General features: G+C 26.7%; 1 protein-coding gene across 4 annotated transcripts in view; it reads left to right on the top strand.

Moving 5' to 3' along the window:
- Nucleotides 1–25598, top strand: part of LOC135926640 (uncharacterized) — an 84809-nt gene that overhangs the window by 4961 nt on the left and 54250 nt on the right. For all 4 annotated transcript variants that reach the window (XM_065462567.1, XM_065462568.1, XM_065462566.1 and 1 more), the window contains exons 2-12: nucleotides 11409–11534; nucleotides 12759–12836; nucleotides 13534–13768; nucleotides 14013–14175; nucleotides 14300–14366; nucleotides 15931–15970; nucleotides 18696–18846; nucleotides 20188–20538; nucleotides 21644–21972; nucleotides 24413–24553; nucleotides 24704–24951. In XM_065462567.1, the coding sequence (XP_065318639.1) occupies nucleotides 11409–11534; nucleotides 12759–12836; nucleotides 13534–13768; nucleotides 14013–14175; nucleotides 14300–14366; nucleotides 15931–15970; nucleotides 18696–18846; nucleotides 20188–20538; nucleotides 21644–21972; nucleotides 24413–24553; nucleotides 24704–24951 (1929 nt within the window). The remainder of the gene's footprint in view (nucleotides 1–11408; nucleotides 11535–12758; nucleotides 12837–13533; nucleotides 13769–14012; nucleotides 14176–14299; nucleotides 14367–15930; nucleotides 15971–18695; nucleotides 18847–20187; nucleotides 20539–21643; nucleotides 21973–24412; nucleotides 24554–24703; nucleotides 24952–25598) is intronic.

Genomic DNA, 25598 nt, shown 5'->3' with positions numbered 1-25598 from the left:
TCATTATAATTTAATGAACAATTATTTAAGCTAAATTGGCAATTTCTTAAAATTATGAAGAAATTACCTTTACTTTACCATAATTTTTAATAATATATAAATTTATATAAGAATGCATAAATTCATACGTTATTAAAAGCTATTAGTGATTTTATAAAAAGGTTATTTTATTGTGGTTGGCAGTTAAGATATAAACCTTATTAAGGTTATATTATCATCTGCTTAATTAAGCATTAATTTAATCCTGTCATATTTTAAAGTTGTATATTTCTAAAATAGTTTCGAACCAAACGTCAGCTTAAAATTTGATATACACTTTATTCCATTAAATTATATTGTTCCTGGTTTTCTTAAAAACCCTTAGATTTTACAATCCTTAACTTTATTAATTAAGCCCCAATTTTATAAAGATATTTTAAAAGACACTAAAGATGAAATTGTCGTTAAGGTTAACAAACTTCGATTGCATCCCTTTTATTCGAAAATATTATATATTTTGTTAATTTTTATGCAATATTTATTTTCACACTTCGTCCCATTGTAATATAGTTGAATATTGATTTTTTTAAAAAAATCATGTTTTACAATATACATAATTATTTATAAATAAAAAAGTTTATTTTTCTTGTAAATGATTTTGAGAAGATTTTTTAACTAGACATCTTCTAGTGAAATTTTATTGAAATATTGTGGCTAGTGTTTGCAGTAGTTCAGTCCCATCCCACCCGGTTGGATCTTTTTTCTAAAATGGGACTTAACTGCTGGGGTTGGATGAGACTAGACCATGGGTCTGGTCCGTCCGGTCCCATTTAAAATATGTTTTTTTATTATACTATAAAAGTTTTATTTTGTATTAAATTTATTAAAAGGAAATGTGTTAAATTACCAATATTTTAATTATATCATCAAATAATTTTTTAATACCTAATTTATTGAATATAATATAAATCAATTAGCATATTTAATGAGTTTATAATATGTGATGATATTTGGTTATAAAATAAGATTGATTTGCAGGGTTTCCCATTCAAAAAAGGAAAAGTTTCAATCCAAAAAGGAATAGCTTCAATCATAAAAGGAAAAGGCCTGACCAAAAAAGGAAAAGGTCAATCAAATAAGAAAAAGGCCCAAAAAAGGAAAAGTCCCAAAGGTTTAGGAAAAAGTCTGATCAAAAAAGGGAGTGTCAAACAAAAAAGGAAAAGGTACAATTAAAAAAGGATAAGTGTCAATCAAAAAAAGAAATTTCCATTCAAAAAAGGAAAATCTTAATTTTTTTAAAAAAAAATTAAAAAAAAAATTTTCGTGTCAATTTTTTTAAAATTTTTGTTTATTTTTGTTATTCTCTCTTATTTTACTTTTAACTTTTTGCGATTTCATTACTTTATTTTTTATATCTTTTCTCAATTCATTTCTAACTTATTGCGATTTCTTTACTTTATTTTTCTTACTATATCTTTTCTCAATTTATTTTTCTTCTCATTTTTGATAATTCTTTTGTCTTTTTAAAAATAAGATAATTTTCCCTTATTTTTCTTTCTCAGCTCCATTATTTTAACAATTCTTTACTTTTTTTTCATCATACATACAATATTCTTTTTATGATTTTTTCTCCTTATATTGTAATCTTTTACATACATTTCTAACCTTTTCATTTGCTTTAAGTCATTTTTAATCTTTATTTTTTTGACCTTTTTTCAAATTTGTGAAAATTAAATATAACCCCTAAAAAGCAGGGATGCGAACCCGGCAAAATTTTAGCCCCGGATTCGGTTCGGGTTCGGTTTAAGTGAAAAAAATAAAAGGTGGGTTCGGTTCGGGTTCGGTTTATGGAAACATTTTTGAACCCGGGTTTGGTTCCAGGTTCAGCTCGGGCTTAAGAATTTTCGAATTGATATTAAAAAACTAGACATAAATTTGGTATAAAAATAAATTTTTTATTTTATTTATAGGCAAAATACATTTAAAAATACAAAACAGTCATAAACCTTGAAATAAAAGAGTTAAAGAGGATAAATTTTAAATAGCAATGATTTCATAGAATTAAAAAACAGATATATAAATTTAATTTCAATTATAATATACACTTCATTAATATATATTAAAAATTAATCTGAACAAAAAATAAATCAATACAATAATTTTTACTATGACTTGTTCATTCCTTTAATTAGTAATCTTTGAGACTAAGTTAAAAATTAAAAATAAATGGCGTGAATGTATTTAATTGCTTTAAATTTATTTAACACTCCAATAAGAATCTTTGAAAATAAATTTAAAAAAAAATTAAAAAATGGCGTAAATGAATTAAGTTTTTTAAAATTTATTATCACTTCACTTAAAAGGTATTATGATAATTTTTTAAAATCTCAATTAAATTATTAATATTTGTATTTACAATTATACAAATATCTTAATATATGATTTTAAACAATACACTGAACCCGCTTGAACCCGGGTTCATAAAAATTCCTGGGTTCGGTTCGGGTTGTAAAAATTTTATAAATAGGGTTCAGGTTCGGTTCGGGTTCAAATTTTTTTATCAAAAACCCGGGTTTACTCCTCCGGGTTCAGGTTCGGTTCAAATCCCTGCTATAAAGAATTATCAAAATTGAAAAGAAAAAAAATTAAGAAAAGATCAAAAAAATAAAATTAAAAATGACTTAAAAAGATTGAAACGGTTAGAAATGTATGTAAAAGATTACAATATAAGGAGAAAAAATCTTAAGAAGTATATTGTATGTATGATGAAAAAAAGTAAAGAATTGTTAAGAAAATGGATCTGAGAGATGCAAAAATAACGAAAAATTTTAAAATGATTTTTACATAGACAAAAGAATTATCAAAAATGAGAAGAAAAATCAATTGAGAAAAGATATAGTAAGAAAAATAAAGTAAAGAAATCGCAAAAAGTTAGAAATAAAATAAGAAGGAATAACAAAAATAAATAAAAATTGACAAGAAAAAATTAAAAATTACGATTTTCCTTTTTTGATTGTATTTTTTTCTTCTTTTCCTTTTTTGATCGAACTTTTCCTAAACCTGGGACTTTTCCTTTTTTGATTGACACTCCTTTTTTGTTTGGACCTTTTCCTTTTTTGATTGAACCTTTTCCTTTTATGTTTGAACCTTTTCCTTTTATGATTGAACCTTTTCCTTTTATGATTGACCATTTTCCTTTTTGGATCGGACCTTTTCCTTTTATGATTGAAACTTTTCCTTTTTTGATTGGGGCTTTTCCTTTTTTGAATTGAGAACCTGTATATATAAATATTTTAATAATCTTCTAAAAAAACAAATTAATTCCATTTTTTATCCATAATATCAAATTTCATTAGAGGTTGAACCATCCTTGGATTCATTTTATTCCATTTTTTTGATATTTTATCACTATCTTCAGAAAAGATTCTTTCACGTGCTACTGATGTTGCCTATTGTGGGAGATAGTCCATTACTATTTCTGGTCAGAATTGGGAATTGATATTGATTCCCTTACCACCAACTAATATGATGTATTTAATTGGATATTAAATATTGGTTAAACAGCTTTGGATCATTTATTTTTCTCAGATTCCTCTGATGTCCTAGTCACATCGATGCTATCCCTGGTTCTTCTCTCCTTCAAGGATATTTCTTTAGATAAATATATTGATTAATAAAATAAATAAATATTTATATATATTGTTGTTTCTTTATGCAAAAGAATAGAAAAGCAAACAATGAATGAGATATTATAAAATGTTAGGCATTAAATAAACATGTTTTGTGTTCATGTACATTAATTAAAAAGTAATTCATTGTAAACTTTTATCTTTTTTAATTGGTCTCACCGGACCACTGGACCGCTATAATAGTCTCAATTTTTCCCAAACTCATATCCAAAAATTTAATATATTGTATTCAATGAAAATAAACAATATTTCAGTATTTTTAGGCAATCATTTTGTTTGCAATACTGAAATTTATTATTAGAAAAATTTGCAATAATTTTTAAGTTAACTGTTTTAAGCGTAGGCCAAAGTCCATTTATAATTTTTTAAAAACCCAGGCCGGCTAGAAAATAGAATATTCAACCCATATCCGACCCAAAGACCGATCCAGGGTCTCTGGGCCATATCGCCAGGAGTTATGGCTATTAGAAAGGTTATTGCGAGGTAAATAGCAATGTTTATTAATTTTGCTTGAGTCTGTGTAGAAATTGGAGGAGAGATGTTAACATGAGAAAGCTCTCATGCAAAAAATACCACTCTCCCAACCTGTGAGCGTGGAGTCACCGAGCTTTATATGGCTGAGAAGTGAAAAGGGTGAGATAATTCAGGAACACAACTAAAACACGGAATTATGTCCGTTCTTGTATTGTTGCAGTGGCGTAGAGAAAGGGGGGTTAAGGTTAACCCCCCCCCCCATAATCTCCGAAAAAATAAATTTTTTTAAAAAATTTTTTTCTTATTGCAAATAATTTTATTTAAAAAATGGTTTCAATTTCTAAATAAAATTATATACGATATCAAAATGAAATATATTTTAAAAAAACAAAAAAGAATTTTTAATATTAAATGATAACATGGTTTAAAAATATGTATTAAATGTAAAATATTAAATAACAATAAAAATACATTGTAAATTTTTTCTCGCATAGTTAAATTAGATATTATATAAATTTGATAATAAAATTTATATTGTTAAACTAGTTAGATAGTTTTTAATTTTATAATTAATTTTTTATAATTTTTAAATAAAAGAAAAATCATTTAATTTGGGAAATATAATGAGTAAAGGTGATCGCTAATATGTTTGGGATTAAAAATTTTAAACCTAGAGTAGTTTCCAGATAATCCAATCGCTTAAATATTGATGCATCTACGATTGAGAATTTTTATAAAATTAATATTTCCCCTTATTTATACATTTTTATTTTAATTAAAGGAAATATTTATTAGTCACAATTTTATTTTAAACAGCTTTTATTTTCTTTTGCCGGTTGAGTCTAAATACACTTGAAACGCGAGAGGATATTAAGAAAATCTCAGAGTTTTATTCTGATGAATTATCAGAATCGTATGATAAATTACTTTGTTATGTCGAATTTTGATATAAAAATTTTGACAGAATAGAGTACTCTTTGAGACCAAAATATGCTTTACAGGCCCTTTCCATGTATAATTGCACTTTAGATTCCCTGCTTAATATCAAAACATTGCTTTTTATCTTAGCTATTTTACCGATTAGCACCTTCATTAATGAAGGTCTTTTTCAACTTTGAAAAGGTTAAAAACCTATTTAAGAAATAGCACCTATGAAAGCCGTTTAAATGGATTCGCAATATTAAATATTTATAAGAAGATTATTCTAGATAATTGATTCTAGATGAATTAGTCAAATCTCAGAGATAAGTAGACCTCTCTTTATAGATTCAAATTATAAAATTGCTATATTATTATAATATGATTTTAGTCATAAAATTTTTATATTCAAAACGTAATTGTAATGAATTTTTAGTTATAATATTTATATATTATACTATTTTTAATAAAAATATTGCATTTGCAAGTGATCTGCATCGGGCCTAATTTTTCAAGCCCGGCCCTGCCCTAAATTATTTTAACAAAGTTTTGCCGGCCCGAACCCGAAATTTTTTTAAAAAGTTTTGTCGGCCTGACACGAATTTATTTAAATATAGAAATTCATTTTTATAATTACTCAAAATAAAAGATATATGTTATATGGCGTCTAGTTTTTATAAATAAAATAAAATATTTTTATTTTACATAAAAAATTTAACATAAATTGATATATTGAGATATATTTAAAAAAATTTCCAAGGCCCGACCCAATTCGGCCTGAATTTTTTAAAAAAAATATTAGGCCCGACCGAGCCCGATCCCGATTTACCTACTTTTGCGGATCTCTAATAAGAATTATTTATGTTTTATTAATATACTCATTTGTATTATATATTATAATTGTTAAATTAGATTTTTTTGAATACCGCACAAGAATTAATCATATTTTTTTGTAATTCTATTTTTTTTAAATATAGTTATTTAGAATAAATTTTTAAATCTGTATAAAATTTATACATTTTGAAATTTATTTTATTGTATAAATAATAAATAAAATCTATAATGAAATTCTCTGCAAAATTTTATTATATGTAAAAATTTAATTAAAACAATTATTTGAAAGATATATTGAGTGATCATAAAAAATGGGAGGTTGGGGGGGGCGATTATATTCTTCTTTCTACACCGAATGGATTGAATTATTTTACAATTGATTAAACATTGATAAAATTTTCAGAATAATGCTTTCAGTCGCGTATTAATCAAAAATTTGGCCAAAATTTTGTAATATTTTTTTCACTTATGCTGGCTACTATAGTGGTTAGACACCAATAAAACACAAAATTGGCAAATTTTTAAAATGCGGTTTGGGGGTGAAGCCCCCCCCCCCCCTATGAATCAATCTTGGCTACGCCACTGTATTTTTGTGAGGCTATTAATGGTTTGAATGTGTGGATAATAACTCTATACTTAAACTTAAAAGTAAAGAACAAAATAAATTAGTAAAATTAAATTATTAATAAAAAAATTTATAACTTAATTACTTTGGAAACCAACATATGAAACCTCTTTTCGAGAGTTTCAAATTTCTTAAATCTATTTCCTAAAGATTGTAGAACGAATTAGTGTTGTTAAACGGCTCGATTTTTAAAAAATGACTAACCCAATATTTTAGCTCAAAAATATTATTCATGTCTACAGATTTTACTCATAGATAACAAAAAAGTTTGGACATCTATTAACGAAATCTCGAGGCTTACTTAAAATTTTTTGACTAAAATATTGTAGCCATTTTTAAAAATGTGGCCGATAATATACTATGATACTAAGTTAATTCCTTTTTTCATTAATCAATAGACGTCAGGGGTCTGCAAATGGTAAAAGTTTTAGGCCCGGTTGGTGGGAATTCAGCTAATGCCCGGCCCGGTCCAGTTTAAAATTTTTATTAAGGTTGCCTGCTCCTTAATTTTTAATTAAAAAGATTTTTATAGGAGTTTATTATACCAAATAAAATAATTTCTTGATTTACACAACATAAAATTATTTGTAAAAATTAAAATTTAGCGATTAATTGAACCTTGTATGCCAAAAGTAAAATTGGATGACCAAAACTAATAATTATTTAAAATGCGAGCAAAAAAAATTATATTTGATAATCGCCAACCCTATTAATAAAATTTAGCTGGGATAATAAATTTATATCTAAGCTTTAGGTTTATCTCGAACGTACGACGCATATTAAAAATAAATGAGATTGATATTAATAGGCCATGTTTAGGATTTTTTTTTGATATTTCAGTACAATCAGCCAGTCAACATCAAGTAAAAATTACTAAAACAAATTAAATATTTAAAATAAAAAAGAAATACTTCAATCATAATTATTTTATAAAAAAAATTTCCTCTAAATTGATTTATTTACACTAATTATAATAGTTGTAAGTAGCATTCGATGAATGTATACAGTCATCGCATTTATTACCAAATTTTTGATTTGAGGTAATTGACTTTAATTTGAAACTATTCATCTGAGAACTGGATACGAAATACTATTAACTCTAAAAATGGCTCTAAACTTTAATGATATAAAGCTAAAAAACTTATATATATCCTTAGGCTTAGATCAAAAAAATTATTTTTTATTTTTCGAAATAAAAACGAATATATAAACCAGGGATTCAAACCGAACCTCTAACCCTTTTGACTAAAAAGTGTCAGTAATTATTTTTCTATATTGCTATTTGACTGGTACCAGCTGCCCAAGTTCGCATATGGAAGTGTTCTCGGTCCTAAAATTTACTCTTCTTCCTTATAGATATAATTTGACAGAAGAAAAATCTTGAAAGTATTTTAATTATATACGGCTCAAATATTTTAGAGAATAATGATAAAATTTAAATAATTTCTAATACACTTATATGCGAAATGTTCCGAATAGGCTTTTAAAGGTTCAAATCGTACCGATACTATTATTCTTTACGAACCTAACCTGAACTATTATTTTTAACTGAACCGAACCAATATTCTTTACGGTTTGGATCCCTGATATAAACCAAAAAATAATACTGGAGCCAAAGCATATTTTAAAAAAGAAAATCTTTTTAGTAATGGTTCCAAATTTTTTTTACCCGACTTGGATCTCGACAAAATTTTAAATTATTTACTTTTCTTAATATTTTTCATGAATATTAAAGTCCTGCATCGAACCAGACCTATTTTTCCCATCCCCGATTTGAGAGAAAAATTTTATCTGACCAATTCGATCCAGAATTTTTTGGGCTCAATTTCATATGGCTCTATATTTTATTTTAAATATTCAAAAAACAAAATTAGCCAAATTTGTTTTTTTTACCAAACCCTATTTTTAAAAATAAATGCATTTTAAACATCCATACATATACTCATTACATTATTGAAGTTTTTCCATGAAAAATATATTTTATGTGACCCAAAATCCATAACCAATAATCGATAAAAGAACATCATTAAAAATAAATTCCATAACTTAGCAGAAAAAAATTAGCATTTTAGTTACAAAATGCCATTGTCAATTTGTAATTTGTAAGATATTATTTTCCATTTGACGAATTCTTTTCTTTTTTTCAATGTTCAGTTATATAAACAATAAATAATTCTCATAATTCGATAAATTATCTTTCACCATTGAATTAAATAATGATGATTTTATTTTTATCGCGCCAAGAAAATTAACTATAAAATATATTTTGATAAATAATTATAATATATATATATATATGTATATCTTAAATATATTCTTTATTAAATCGTTATCAAAATATCGATATATAGTATTTTTTTGGTCTTCATGCCAAATAGTCGTAAAAGAAAGATTTTATTTATAGTTTTTTATGAGTTAGGGAATGATATAACCAAGCATATGGGTTTCTATTTATTGATAACTATAAATTTAGAAGAAAAATTTTTTATTATGCAATTACAAATATTAAATACCGTAAATCCTTCATTCAGAGGTGACCCAATTACTATTACTGCATTTATATCATGTACCTGAATATAAGAATATTTATTAAAATTTGTTTTTGTTTAGCCAAGGCTATGAACCCTCGTTCTAAAAAATAAATCTCCCTGAACTGAGTTGATGCGGAGTATATAGCGAATTATCGTTTTTCGATTTGATTCGATTCGAATATGAATTAAAAATATATAGTATCTGTCTAATTTTCTTATTATTAGACAGAATTATTCAAAATTATACGTATAATTTAATATTATTCTATAATTCTTAAATATTTGTATATATTTAAAATTATTCATAAATATTTAACTTGTTCCTTGCATTACTTTTTTAAAATTTTATTTCCATATTGATAAATCACTCTTAAATTTCAGTTTTAAAGAATTTAATTTTCAAATCGTATCGTATCGAATATTCGACGAATCAAATAGAAAAAGGTTTTTATTATTCGCAAATACAAATAGAATAATACAATTTTTCTCTTCGACGAATCAAATACGAATTATACAAATATTCGAAAAAAGGGCTTATAAATAGTTGAAATTACAGAAACATCAGTTTTTTAAAATTTATTTCATTACATTTAGCATTCATCATAAAATTAGTTTATCATCATAACATAATTATAATTAGAATAATAAAATACGATTTAAAAAAAATAATATATTTGAATTTTAATATTTTATTTAAGCGAAAATAATCGTGATAAATACCAAAATATAATCATTGAGAGAATAAATTAAACATATATTCTTGAACAGTAAAATTTCGAGGGTTCGGGGTCTCAGCCCTGTACGATGTTTTAAAATACATGCATAATTAAAAACAGGGGTTCGAACCGAACCCAAACCCGGAGAAGAAAACCCGGGTTTTTGGGGAAAAATCTGAACCCGAACCGAACCTGAACTCCGTTTATAAAATTTTCAAAACTCCGAACCGAACCAGGAATTTTTATTTGAACCCTGGTTCAACCGGGTTCAGTGTATTGTTTAAATAAGATATTTGTATAATTGTAAATACAAATATTAATAATTTACTTGACATTTTATAATATTTTCAATTAAGTGAAGTGTTAATAAATTTTAAACAACTTAATTCATTTACTTTTTAAATTTTTGTAAATTTATTCTCAAAGATTCCTATTGGATTGTTAATAAATTTTAAACAATTAAATTCATTTACGCCATTTATTTCTAATTTTTAACTTATTCTCAAAGATTATTAATTAGAGGAAAATGAAAGTGAACAAGTAAAAGTAAAAATTATTATATTGGATATTGTTAATTTAAAGAAATACGTCTAAATAAAATTTTTTAAATCTATACATGACTATGCTTTGTATTTTTTAACTATATTATGCCTATAAAAAAAATAAAAAATTTATTTTTTATACCAAATTTATGTCTAGCTTTTTAATTATGATTTAAATATAGAATATTTTTTTTATCAATTCAAAAATTCTTAAACCTGAGCTGAACCCGGAACCAAACCCGGGTTCAAAAATATTTCCCTGAACCGAACCCGAACCGAACCTACCTATTTTTTTAACCTTAAACCAAACCCGAACCCGGGCAAAAATTTTGCCGGGTTCGCATCCCTGATTAAAAGTATAAAAGCTAATTCTTAACTTTACATATTAACCGTAGTTTTATTTTTAAATTACATTTATTTTCCGAAGACTTTTAGTCCTATATATTTTAAGCTTTTTTCGAAATTCATACTTAGGCTATAGGTTATAAAACTCTGATGTAAGCATATTTATTTATAGTGTATGAGATAACGTTGCATTAATTGTTGAATATCGTTTGTTTTTTAATTACCTTTTTATTTGTTTTTAAGTGATTTAATTGCATATAATTACTAACTCGGGTGCGTGTGTAATTTTTTTGGTGTGTGTGTGCGGGGGGGGGGGTATTTAAACGATTCTTTTAGTTTGCAATAGAGATGTAAAAAAAATTTTCGGGGTAAAAACAAATAAATTTTTTTTTAAAGTATTTAATAATACTTTACCTGGAAAATTTTTAAATTATTTTGTTTTCTAAATAAAAATTTCGCTAGGATCTTTGAAATTATTCAGATCAGATTGGACTAGGATTTTTGAAAATTCCCAGATTAGATTGGCAAAAAATTTTTTAAGATTTTTTTCTCGAATAGGGTCGGCGCTGAAAAAAACCCCAGCTCCTACTTAGTACTCTAGAAAATATAATCTATTAACATTTTTTAAACTTTTCATTTCATTATTTACTAACATTTAATTATAATGTATCAATGTTGTTAATTTTTTTATTTATCGCAATCATTTTTTAACTTGCTCATTTTATGTTACACCATTTTTTTTTGCTCTACCAAAGGTTTATGGATCGGGTAGTGAAATAATTGTACTGGATAAAACTTTCAATCAACTTCAAGTTATATCTCATGGCAGAACCGGGAACAAAAATCTCGTATGCTTAGACTGCTCTAAAGAAAACGGAAAAGTTTTATTTATTGTTTTTAAATATTGAAAAATATATAAATAAGTTTAGGAAAAACTATTGAAAAGATAATGCTAGGATATTTTTCGAATATTATGATATTTTTACATTCATGTTTGACCAATTAAAATACCTATTTTTTAGCCTATCCTAGTTCCAATAGCATCTGATTTATAAAACTAGATGTTTTCTGACTTGATTTTTATTATTTTTATCAAAAAATATTTAACGAGTATTACATCTGCAAAACTTTATTAATTAACAAATAATTTAATTTGCAATAAATTTCAAAGTCCTTTATGGAATCATAATATGGGATAAAGAAAAAAAATGATGTGTAAGACAAAATTGTTTAGTAAATTATTTTAGTAAAAGTAAGAAGTTCTAGAAATACTAAAATCAGGCTTGTGCCCACTCACAAATTCACCGATCCGATTTTCCGATATTACCACATACCGATCCGATACCGATTCTCTATTTTTTATTTTTATTTACCATCTATATCCAATTTCATAAATATTCAATATTTTCTATTTAAAAACGAACTAACTTTCATGAATTATTAAGTGTATTTTGTTTTTTATTCTTCAAAAATTAGTCATCTTTTTTTAAATATGGGCAATGCTTATGGCGGAATATATGTTAGTCGGCTCGATTTCGCTGATTTTTAAAGACTAAATCAAAATTTTAGCTAAATAATATCACTTAAACCTCGAAATTTCGCCAATAGATGCCCAGATCTTTCTCTCATCTGTGGGCAAAGTTTCTACACTTGGGTTATTTAATTTTGGCTAAAATCATAATTACAATTTTTTTTAAAATCGACTAAATCTAGCCGCCTAACCATACTAGCTAAATTTGGACTCGTTAGATATGTTAAAATCATTTTCATGTTGCAGATAATGTAACAAAAAATCAAATTTTAAGCTACTCTATTTATTGAAATAATTCGATTTTTTTTAAAACATTACATAAATTAAATTTTTATTCCTACAATTATTATTATGAAATAATGAATAAAATAAGAAATATTATATATATATATACAATCATAAAATAACCCAAAACAATAAATATCGAATCTGTTTTTTAAAAGTATCGGCCAGTCCGATATATTTTAAACGTTGAATATAGGCCCCGATCCAATATTTAATATCGGGCACAGCCCAAATTAAGTTAGAAAAGAAATTTTTTTTAAATAAAGCTTAAGCTTTTTTTTATTAATAGATTATAGCTTCCTATGGAACAGTATTATTAATCATAGATCCCGTTCATTTCAATACTCTTCTCCCTGATTCGCAAAAGGTTTGATAGTTATACATCCCATTATTAAATATATTCCTCCCCTAAATTTAATAAACCAATATTATACTTGTTTTTTCTATAGATTCGGCTTCTTCTTTTTTTAGCGAATATTTTGTGAAACCATTTATTTATTTCATGACACTCAGGGTTATCCATTCAAAAATTTATATAATAATAATCTTTCAAACTTTACCATGTTTCCAAAAATTTGTTACAATATTTTAAAATTGTATTTTATTTTTTAGACATTAGTCATAGTTCAAGTTGTCTGTTTAGATTTACCTAGTTTGCTTACATTAAATTATTTTGAGTTTTTTTACAATATTTTTAACCTGAAACTTATTAATTAATATAAACAGACGAGCACATGCATTCAGGGACTTCCACGCTCCTCACCTAACCCAAAATCGATTTACCCATACCCCTAACTCCTCCTAGCCCTTACCAAATGCGAATTAGCAAAAAAAAAAGAAATTTAAATCAAAACTATCCCCCTACTCCACTCAATTTTATCCAGATCATGATATCATCCAGATAACATTTCCCTTTCAATTTCAATAACGATCTTATTCTTGCATTGTTATTGTACACCCCCTTCCCACTATTGTGGTGAAAGTTTCTGAGTTGTATAAAAAAATCTTAACTTAGTTTAAAAAAATCTAAAGATGTTGATTAATTTTATAACAATATTACTCAGGAAACCAACTCACAAAACCAAGAAAATAATGAGCCCAACACAGATTCCAATGATCAAAAATTCATATACATCTGGCAAATTACCCAAGTCATAGAATCAGGGTTTTGGGTCAGTTCGTTGAGCCTGAGCCTTAGTAATTATTTTTTAGCAGGTGGATGCGGACTCTCCTTGTGGAGTTATACGAATTCTTCTCAGAGTATTCAGAATAATTCTAGCTCAGAGAAGGACACCAGCGGTAAATTTAAATATGTGATTATGATTATTTATTTTGGAAAAATAATAAATTATTTTTTTAAAGAAATTGGCAAATTGTAAATAAAAAAAATATTGAGATTATATAAACTTCCCAAACATAAATCCACATTTTAGTTTTTTTTTATAATCAATATAATTTTTTTTAATGAATTTAAAAATGAAATAATTTTAATAGCCATAAGTCGAATAATTAAACCACATTAAATATTAATTTTTATATGTAGTTGAAGGAATGAATGCGATTAATTCGAAATTTATATTGGGAGCTGACGCTTACGAATCTCACGATGAAGCAGAAGATAATATTAATAACATAAATAATAGTCATAATTATAATAATGAACTCAATGAAAGTGGATGTACGTGGGTTAAAATTTGGAAAACTTTGTGAGTGCTAATTAAATGCTTTGTTATTTGTAGTTTTAAATGGTAAAAAGAGGGGTGCGAGAGAAAATGAAAAGCAAATTTTTTACATTAAAGGCAAACATTTTTTTGTTTAACAACACGACAGATCACCGAATCCTATAAATCACGTCGAATTTTCGCCTGATGGCCAATATTTTGCTACCTCAAGCGCGGTATTTTTTTTCCTAATAAATTATATAAAAATAAAATGATTTTTGAAAATAAATGTATCATTTTGATGAACAAGAACTATTATTTGATTTATGAAAAATTAGTTGCAAATAAAAAATGTTCATACAAATACTATATTTTCTTTTGTTTGCGATAAAATGGTTTTTTTTTAGAAATACCTGATGTTAATATATACCAAATTCTATCATTTATAAAATATCTGTACGATTGGAAGGTGGGGGGTGAATAAGGGTACATCAATTTTTTCCTTATATTTTACAGAGATTTCATATGTCTTATCGAATAAATATTCGAATCTTCTAAGAAAATTTAAGTTGAAACAGCTTAGTTCACATCAATCATTAACTAATTCCACTATAATTATAAGAAGACTTGACAATATGACCCATTTTTGACGAACTTTTTGTATTTATAATCACTACTAATAAAATTTTCTACATATTGACCAGAATTACATAGTAATTGCCCCCCCCCCCTTCTCCCCTTATGAATGAAATACTCTAAAGCAAAAGACAAAATAAAAACAAATGAAAGATGACAAGGAGAGGTACCTCAATTTATAAAACAATTTGTGATATATTATGATTTTATAACATTTATTAATATTTCAATGAAACAGTGTGTTTTATATTTTCATTATATTACATCCTATATGAATTTTTTTTACCAAAAATAAATAAATTAAGAATAAATGATTCATTTAAATGCCACTACTTTATAATATCCAAGACTCATTTTTTCATAGCAACAAATTGTGTATAATTTTTTCCCTTTTTAATTAATATTAATTGAATGATGAAAATAAAACCAATAATTGTTTTTTAAAAATTGATTATATATTTATAGCTGTTCTTCAAATTATTATTTTTCTAATTCTAATTTTAAATTTTTTATTATTTAAAAAAATCCTAATTTTGGGCTACGCGCTTAAGTTGGATTGCTATTATAGTAGTTGATTCTGATATAATTTTATTTCATCTATATCGAAAGAAAAAAAAACAATGTATGATAATTGAAAAAAAAAGATAGAATTCCTTAAAATATTGATCGTTGCTGAAATATAAAACTTTAGATGCAAAATTATCTTTTAAATTTTTTTTCTTCGCTGTGAAATATTTTAAAAATTAAATAATGATATATTTAAAATGAAATTAATTTAAATTGTAAATTGCTAGCCATTTTTTTATATATTTCCGAATAAAACCCAATCTAAAAATAGTAACATAGAGAAACTTCGTTTTCGACTATGTCTCTATTTAGGGAGCGCGATATTTAATTTTTTCTTTCATAGATAGCTTTTAAACTTAATTATCGTTCTTTAAACATAACAAGTACCTCCCTTCCTAAAAAAACTTGAAATTATAATGGTTGTTATTGTGATAAAAGAAAATAAATTAACTTTTGGAAGCTTATTTAGGTTTAAAAATGCCATTAAAAAAATATAAAATAAGAAATGCAACAATTGACAAGGAATTAGTATAATAAATAATTTTAAATACCACTTATTTTTAAAAATAATAATATTTAATGATTAATTTTGTTTAGGAAGATCCCCTAATCAAGATATGGTTCGAAATGAAAACAAGTAATTAAAAAAATATACTTTGTTAAATATATACTATAAAATAAACATTCATAAAATGACCATTTATAGATAAATCTGGTCATTTCTCTGGAAAGCGAGTTATATAACATGATTACGATTCCGTTCCCCCTTTTATATTCTTATCACCACAAATTTACCAAACGATAAAATTTTTAACAAAGAAAATGATTGATTATTTGTAATCGTTTGATAAAAAAAACATTAAACTTGATTTATAATATTTGAAATTTAAAAATAGAGAAAAAAAAGAGATTCGAATCAAAATATAAGAGCTTTTCTAAAAAAAAGCTGTTAAATGGCTTGATTTGAGCCTATTTTTAAAAAAACGACTATCTCAATATTTTAGCCAAAAAAATATTGCCTAAGCCTTGAGATTTCATTAATAGATATCCAAACCGTTGTGCCATCTATGAACAAAATCTTCAGACTTACGTTATATTTTTCTGGATAAAATTAGTCATTTTTAAAATTAAGCTCAAATCGTGCCGTTTCAACACTATATCCAATATTGTGATATACTGTTTCCTTTCGTATTTTTAGTCAACTTAACCATACTTCAACTCATCGTTATTTTTAAGTCATTGAAATTCAAGGAAGGGGGGGGGGGCAAATATATAAATAGTCAGTATCCATTTTATAATTTAATTATTTTTATTCATCTAGGTAGAGGGGCTCGACTTGATTGGCTTAGGGGGGTCTAAGGAGCTTTGTCCGGACCATTCAAAAAAATTTATTATCATCTTTCTTTTTTTTCCCTAGTGAGTTTTTTTTGGAGATTTTTTTTAAATACATCTTAGCCTTAGAATCATAAAATTATAAACAATTTAAATTATTTTTTGTCTTGTTTTTGGTTTTCAAATTTTAAAAAATTTGGTTACTACTTCCACGAAATGAGACGGCTGATGTTGACTGTGACAAAAATATATTTCCACTAATATAATTACTTTGTTACTCACAACTTAATTTGATTGCCTTCTTTTACTTCTATCTTATATTAAATTCTTTTCAACAAAAATACACTTATAAATTGAAATATTGATCGAACCATGACTATCCATTATGAATTAACCATAGGGCACATCGGATCTTGGTTATTTATTTGTGAGTGATAATTCATTTGCCATAATGTTTTTGGATAAATACATTCGTTATCGTGCATTAGCGATAGTCATCGAGCCACACCACAACCACACGGTTGCTAGAATGCCTAACCAAATTATATTTTATAATTGATAATTTTTTTTAAAAATCTATGGTAAATATAATTTATTTAAACCCAACTATTGATGCAAAATTGCTCCATTTGAGTCAATTTTTAAAAAGGGGTAACTCAGTATTTTAGTCAGAAAATATTACGCAAGCCTGAAGAGGTTATATTGAGTTAGCCATATATAAATATAAGAATAATACAGGATATGTATATGGGCCATACAACAATGGTTTGTAGCACAACAGGTACTTCAGCAGGCTTCACAATAGCCGAAGGAGTTCATCAAGGGTCGGCTCTCAGCCCACTTCTCTTCATTACAGTAATAGATGTATTAGCACAGTCTATACCTCAAACAGTCCCGTGGAATATGATATTTGCAGATGATTTTGTGATACTTGCAGAATCTAAGGATGAAATGAAAGAAAGACTAGTGAGTTGGATAAATATCCTAGAAACGCACGGATTAAAAGTAAATAGAGAAAAGACGGAGTATATGGTGATAAGAGGAGATGAAACAGAGAGTATTGATATAAATGAATGGCAGATATCGGCAATTGAAAGCTGCAAATATTTGGGCTCCACTATACAAACAAACGGCACAATAGAAAAGAGTAAGATTAATCAAGGGTGGCTAAAGTGGAGATCTTTATCTGGAGTGCTATTTGATAAAAGAATCCCACACAAATTAAAGGGAAACATTTACAGTTCCATAATACAACCAACTATTCTATATAGTTCGGAAACATGGCCAACCAAAGAATCAGACGAGAGAAGTCTACAAACCATGGAGATGAGAATGCTGAGGATGATTGCTGGGGTAACAAGAAAGGATAAAGTGCGCAGTACAAGAATATTAAGTAGTTTAAAGGTAGTGCCCATTAAGACTAAGTTAATGGTAAACAGACTTAGGTGGTATGGGCACACAATGAGAAGGCCTATTAACTACATAGGAAATAAAGTTAAGAGTTTGGAAGTGATGGGAAAACGTAAAAGAGGAAGGCCAAAACTTCAATGGGGCCATAAAGTTAGAGCCAATATAAAGAAGTATAAATTAGATAAAAGAGATTGTATTAATAACATAAAGTGGAGAGAGATGTTGAAGGAGCTTACCACCAGAAAAGGTGAAAAAAAAAATGGCTCAATTGGAGCAATTTTGCATCGCTATTAATAATAATGGGCCTTTTTTCTAGTTTGCGTGGAATATCTCGATGTCTCTCAAGCCATGTGTATTGCAAAATATACATAATGCGATATTATACAGCTATACTATCTTTTAGCGATGATTGAACATCCCATGAACGACATCGCTATATTTCGCACTTACTATAAATGGGCCTTAGTTTTTTAATCTTCAATAACTGATTTCAAAAATATAATAGGTATTCAAAGTTTGAACAAACAGTGAACATAATTTAATTAATTTAGACAGTTTGAAGACCTACAAAAATAAATACTATATGTATAATTAATGGAATATCATAAAAATAAATTTAGATGAACGAAAAGCAAACCCATCCCAGGATGAAGTGTTAGAAACCGATCAAGGACACCAATCTAATAAATTGGACTTTTTTTACACGTATCTCTACCATCCCAAACCCGTCTTATCATTTCAATGGAGACAAACCAGTCACTACATGCCTAGGTAATAATTTTGTAAAATATTATTGATTTTAAAATAGTGTACCCTTTATAACATTTAAAAAAAGAGATTTAAAGCATAGCGTTCTTCCCATCTAGTGAAGGCTAGCTAGGACGCTCAAAAATCGAAAAAAAGTGGTCGTTTATTTGGCTTTTTAAACTCGATTTAAATGCAGTCGACTAATTTTTTTTGGAATTAATAAACGGTCTGAACCGGACCTGGCCTATTAAAAAATAAATTTAAATTATACTAATTAACACTCACGCGTTTACTTATTCATTTACTGTTCATATTTCCCCTTGAAAAAATTTGCAAAACAGCCAAAATTATTCAAAATAACAAAATTTTAGAAATTTCTAGCCGGCCCAAAAAATTTCCTAAAATCTCTAGACGGGCTTAAAACTGAAATTTTTTAAGAATCCTGCGCTGAGCCAGGTTTAAAAAAAATCTTTAATAATTTTGGGCTTGAAAATTAAATTTTTTAAAATTCGGGCTGAGTCATAAATTTTGGCCTCTTTAAGTCTCTGGAAATCAAGGATTACCACCCATTTTCTCTATTTTTTAAGTTATCTCGATAGTTTGCCTTTTTAAAATATATAATGTTACATACCTCTAAATAATATTAATTACAAAATAACTAGATATAAAAATAATCATTTTTTGAGTGGTTATTGTGGTGGTAGTCTCCCTATTGGCGAGTAGCTCAAATAAAGCTCAATTTTCTACCACGACTTTTTTAATGTTACATACCCCTAAATAATATTAATTACAAAATAACTAGATATAAAAATAATCATTTTTTGAGTGGTTATTGTGGTGGTAGTCTCCCTATTGGCGAGTAGCTCAAATAAAGCTCAATTTTCTACCACGACTTTTTTATAGATGGTTTGATGATAACGATGAATTATATGAGAAGCGAAAATTGTTATTTTGATTTATTAATGCGTTAAGGTTGTCAAAATATTTAATTACAAAATCCAAGTCCCAACCCAAGTTATGGTGTTGAACAAAACCAACTGGTAGCTTGTGAATCGGGTTCAGAGGGATTTTTCATGTGCCTAAACCCGAACCCGTTTTTGAACTCCTTGTGAACCCGAACCTAACACGTCTATTAATTATTTTTAATTTAAATTCTTTTTATATTAAAATTTATTTGTTAATAAATAATTTCTTAATTTAGATTTTTTAAAAAAATAAAGATATTTTAATATTCCCCTAAGCCTAACACCTAATTTCACAATTTTGATTTGGATACGAACCCGAAACTATCTAAAAATTTAGCGGATTGAAAATGCTAATCCAAACATCACGAATTCTCATAAATTTTATTTTTTATCATTAAAGGGGCACAGTACCCAACGTGCTTATCACATGCTGCACTGATAACATCGTCCGCATCTGGAGGGAAGAATGCACCATAAAATCCACTGGTGCGCTAATCACAAAAAATCCTTCCCTCCCACCTTTTAAAAATGACCAAAAGTACAAGACCTTTTCCAACTTTTCTCGCTATTCCATGCAGCAAGATACGCCTAATAATTTCGATATTAATAATCCTACCGCTAATGACGGGAGAAACACAACGCCAAATGATCTTGATCCTAATATTGCAAATGGAAATGAGGGTGGTGTGCAAGACCATCATCACCAAAATCAATACAAGTTCAGGTTACTCAAGCATCTGAGATATATCAGGTTTCATATGAATAATGTTAGATAAAGCTTAGAAACTGTTGCAATTATTTAATTGTTTTGTATTATATATGTAACGCCGTTTTTTAGTTTTAGTTTTATTTTAATTTCAATATAGCTCATAAATCGGGGTTTTTTAAAGAGTAGATTTATGATCAGATGAAAATAGGAAAAATCATATAAAATAAAATTATATTATTTTCTGTCATGCCCATGTTTTAATTTGATATTAAAAATAATCATAAATATATCGTATAATATTTGATAATTAATAATGAAATTCGTACGCATTTTTGAAATTTAAAGGGGCAAGTAATTCGAATTAGGTATTTGCTTCAGTTAACCAAAAAATGTTAGTAGCTTAAAATTATATAAGAGAAAAATAATGCTATTCATTGCCAAAATAATTTAAACCGATTTATATTCCCTATGATATACAAAATACAATTATAGGCTAATCTCTCTATAAGCAAATATTAAAAAAATATTCAGTTGATAACTTCCGGATATGACGATTTATTATAAAAATAATTCTGTAAATTAAACTTAAATTTTTTTATCAAATCATACTCGGCTATTCAGTTACTAGAGAAATTTGATAATTTCGAATAAATTTAATTTTTGTTAATTAATTGATTCGACGTTAACCTATTCACTTATCTTTGTTCGATGGTAATTGATAGTCTTACTAATATCCCCTGGTTTAGCTTAAAACATCTTTGGGATTTCTCTTATGTAGGCAGCTTTTCTCCAACCAAAAGTTTATATTTATATAATTTGAAAGGTTAAAAATTAGGAAATATGATCTTTTAAATTTTTAACATTCCTATATTAATCTCAACAAATGAGCTCATAAGTCCGATTTTCTGAAAAATATAACTAATGGATGGGAATCATGGTTCCTTTTTAAATTTTTTCAGCAATTCGAGCTAACTATTTGAGTTCCCAAGGAACTCTTTATCTTTTTAAAAAATATATTGTATATTTTTATTTTTTAAAATTTATATTATAACATTTTATAATATTTTCCTTTATCTGTGATGGATTTTAATTATTATAAAGGAGGGAAAAAAAGAAAAAGAATTAAATGATATATTTTTTAAAAAAGACAAAAGATTCATTCCATAGAACTGTGTCACTTGCCGAATGGGAATGTCCGTCTAAAGAAAAAAAGGCTTAAAGATGATCCTAACTTTAACAACTCTGCCAATAAAAGTATCAACAAAGGTAACACCTTTTCCCTTTCATCTTTCGGCCAATCATCTTTCTCAAATTTCCTAAACCTCACCCATTGGCCGTCCTTTTCGTCCAATCACCCTCACGAACAAACCGAAACGAAAAATCTCGGAAACGACAATACCGATAATAAGGGCGATAATTTCGACGGAGTGAAGTTTCAATTCAATCTGGTGGCAAAGTTGGATAATATCGATAAAGGTTTATTAAATATTATTTTTTTCTAAAAACTGCTAACTCGGCCAATTTTGTTGCTCGCTTTTAAAAGGTTTAGCTGATTTTCCTGTTAATTTGTCCAAGCATTACCGATTTGCAAGGATCGAAATTATATTGTGATCACATTTTTAATCTTTCAATGAGGGCAATTTTGAAATTTAAAAAATCGAATTTTGTTGGAAAGGTATTCCAGCATGTGTAGAAGACCCACACTATTTATTTCGGATATTTTTTTGCCGCGAACTATAAATTAATTATTATTATTTTATATTAATTTTTTTATAGATTTATTTTATAAATAAAAAAGAACAAAGGGTTTATTGCAAATATATCTGAAATACACCGTATGGGTACCCTGCACATGCTGGAATACATTTTCAATAACATTCGATTTTTTAATTAAAAATAACCTCTCAATAAATAATTTAAAATCAAGAGATACCGAATCACCACGAATCCTATATCCTAATACGAGATATATTATTAGTTTATTTTATTGGTAAACATTTCTAAACAACGCGTTCAACGTTCGTTCATGTTCATATTCAGAAAATATTAATAAATTTTTTTAAAAATATTTAATTTAATATAAAATATTTTTTAATGATTTTATTTAATAAACGCTTTCAATTTAAAAATAAGATACAATATAAACTATATCAAAATAAAATATATGGAAGAATTTTATATAAAAGACATTCAAAAATAAACTTAAAAAAGGAACATGCCATTCTAGAGAGGAGTGAATGTCGAAATCTTCTTGAAGATAGAATTCATTGTTGGATCACCTGTAATCTCTCTTTTTTTTGGCTATGGTTTTAAAAAATTGAGGGCCTCCTTCCCGAACATCCCTAAGGTAGTGACTATTAGTATAAAAACTGTTTGTGAAGCTAGCTTATTTTTTAAGGGTTTCTATCTTTTCTGTGGCAGAAAATGAGAGGTTACTTCGCTGCAAATTGAAAGTCCTACTGGTTCGAGCGTGGATGGATTAACTTTTTCAGGACAGGAAAATTTTGGTTAATAGATTTATGGCGGGGTTGATGTCTGCCGGAGAATTTATGGAGATAGTAAGCATTCGATTCGGTGGACTGCCACAATCAACCCAAAGAAGGGCACACTGCATTGTCAAGGCCAAGAGCTATGGATATGCATAGTTGGTCACCATTCCCGAGATTGGAACTGGGGATGGCTTCCAACCATTCATAGCCAGAGCTACATTTAATATAAATAAATGCCTTATATTTTTTTTTTCTAAATTAATATCATTTAAACACCGAGATCTTTCATTAAGAACATTTTTTCCTTCATAAGCAAGCGCTCTACAGGAAGCTATTGAAGGCAAATGTGTATCATATTCTATAAAGATTTTATTTTTTAATATTTACATAAGTAACAAGAATATTAACTTATTTTACATTTGAATAAAAAAATATTTTAAACGAATTAGAATTTGCGAAATATTTATCAAAAACAAAATTTCAATCTCATTCATATTATCACTGGAATTCCAGTCTTGATAGGGTTGATCAAGTTGGTTTTCTAAATGAGTTAATAAGTATGTCTTTTATAGCTTTCTGTGCCAGATTATTATAGGTTGGTTGAGTTAGACTTGATGGATCATTACTGCAAATACATTGCTGTTATCTCTCAATTTCATATAATTATTATATTGTCATTGGAATTTAACTCTTTATATGGTTGATCATGTTGGTTTTTCCAAATGAGTAATAAGCCAAAATCTTAACATAATTTTATTTGCCAGATTAATATAGGGTCAATTGAGTTTGAATCTAGTAGATGAATCATTGCTGCAATATTATCAAATTTTTCTTGTCTGCTACGTTATTAATTTAAATTCTTACCAGATCTGCGTCTTCAGCTTCATTAGTTATAGACAGTTTAAACCTAAAAATTAATTTTGTCTTTAATATTTAAATGTATATATAAATTGTGAATAAATTTTTTCTGTGAGAAAAATGTTGTCATGATTAAAATTTAAACTAAAAATGAGGGATAGTATAAATTTTTGTGGATACTAATGATAGATATTTTTTTTAAAATTTGATTTAATAAAATTATATTTTAATAATATATTTTATGTAAAAGTAAAAGATAATTTTTAATAGGGTCGAAGAATCGTTCATTAGCCAAAAGGATCTCTATCATGATCTTCATTTTAAGAAAAGGTCGTCGATCTTAGCAATTTACCTAAATTAGAATAGATAGATCGACGATTCTTTAGCAAATTGCTATGACATATCGGATTTTTTTTTTCATTATAAAAATGTAAGTATAAATTATAAAAAAAATTCCATAGTATATAGTATATATATAATATTATTAAAACAATATTTATGGGTTTATGGGAAATATTTTTAAATAATTTATCATACTCTGTTTTACATTTTCAAATTTGTTTTATTAGACTTTTCAGCCTTCTTAACGTTACATTGGCTCAATAACAAGGAATTCCATTTTACGCTAAGGAGTGAAAAGATTTTACTCATGTTGATGAAACATTCTAAAAGCGATCATAATATATCTCGTATTTTATCCTCATACGAAGGTATTAAATTTATACATATAAACAGGGGAAAAAATGAAGGAAAAAAGAAAGGTTAAGCATAAGAAAGAAAAGAATTAATAGTGAAATAATGAAAGTAAGATCTTATGGCTAATATAGTGTTATTTATTTTATTAATTTTTCGTATCACAGATAACATAAAGAATCTCTCTACTTCCTCTTCATTCGAATCGAAGGATACCCTAAGCCACACTATCAATAATCCACCAAATGGGCTCAAAAACGATTATCTGCATAACAATCCTACCTTGCACCACACTCAATCTTCCTCCCATGTGCCAGACATCCAATTGTCTCATTCTTCCCCCCATGTGCCAGACCTCCAATTTACTCATTCTTCCGATAAAACTTCCAGCACTGCTAACTCTCCAGCCGATAATGTAAATATGATATATTCATCGATCCTATATAGTGTATATATTTTTGACCTAATTGATGTCATTTTTATGTTAATTAGTGTCTTGTGACATTTAATTAAAAAGATATTAATTATTATAGGTTTTATATAAAAGTTTCAAAACATTTAAAGAATCAAAATAAGAAATATATTTTTAAAAAAACAAAATATTTAAAAATGTGTGAAAGACATATATTATAATTGAGTTTCCAACCCAAATAAGAATTCATATTTAAATTTAAAAATTTTGATTTTGATCTTTTGCCTGAGATATAAAAATTTCTTATCTTATTTTTGAACTTAAAGTTTTTGAAAATAAATTAGTTGTATATGTGAAAAAATTCCTAAAGTAGTTATATGACCTGTGTTATTAAAAACTATGATAGTCAATTTATATAAAATGGCTGAATGCCTTCTTATGGCGAAAACTAGGTTTAAGTGGTATTTGTTTGGAATCTTGAATCGAGATTTATAACAATGGAGTTATATAAATGATTTGTTAATTTTTCATTTTGTTTTTTTTCTCGATTCTGTTAAAGTGAGTGGATTAATATTAATATTTACTGGAAAGCATATAATAATCGAACATTCTTTCTTAAATATTATAGAAAATTTTCTAATTATTCTAAG

This window comes from Gordionus sp. m RMFG-2023, chromosome 3 (assembly GCF_954871325.1).
Source record: "Gordionus sp. m RMFG-2023 chromosome 3, tfGorSpeb1-WG-v2, whole genome shotgun sequence".
Lineage (NCBI taxonomy): Eukaryota > Metazoa > Nematomorpha > Gordioida > Chordodea > Parachordodidae > Gordionus > Gordionus sp. m RMFG-2023.
Note: the sequence above shows the minus strand (reverse complement) of the source record. Positions and strands in the feature narration are given on the sequence as shown.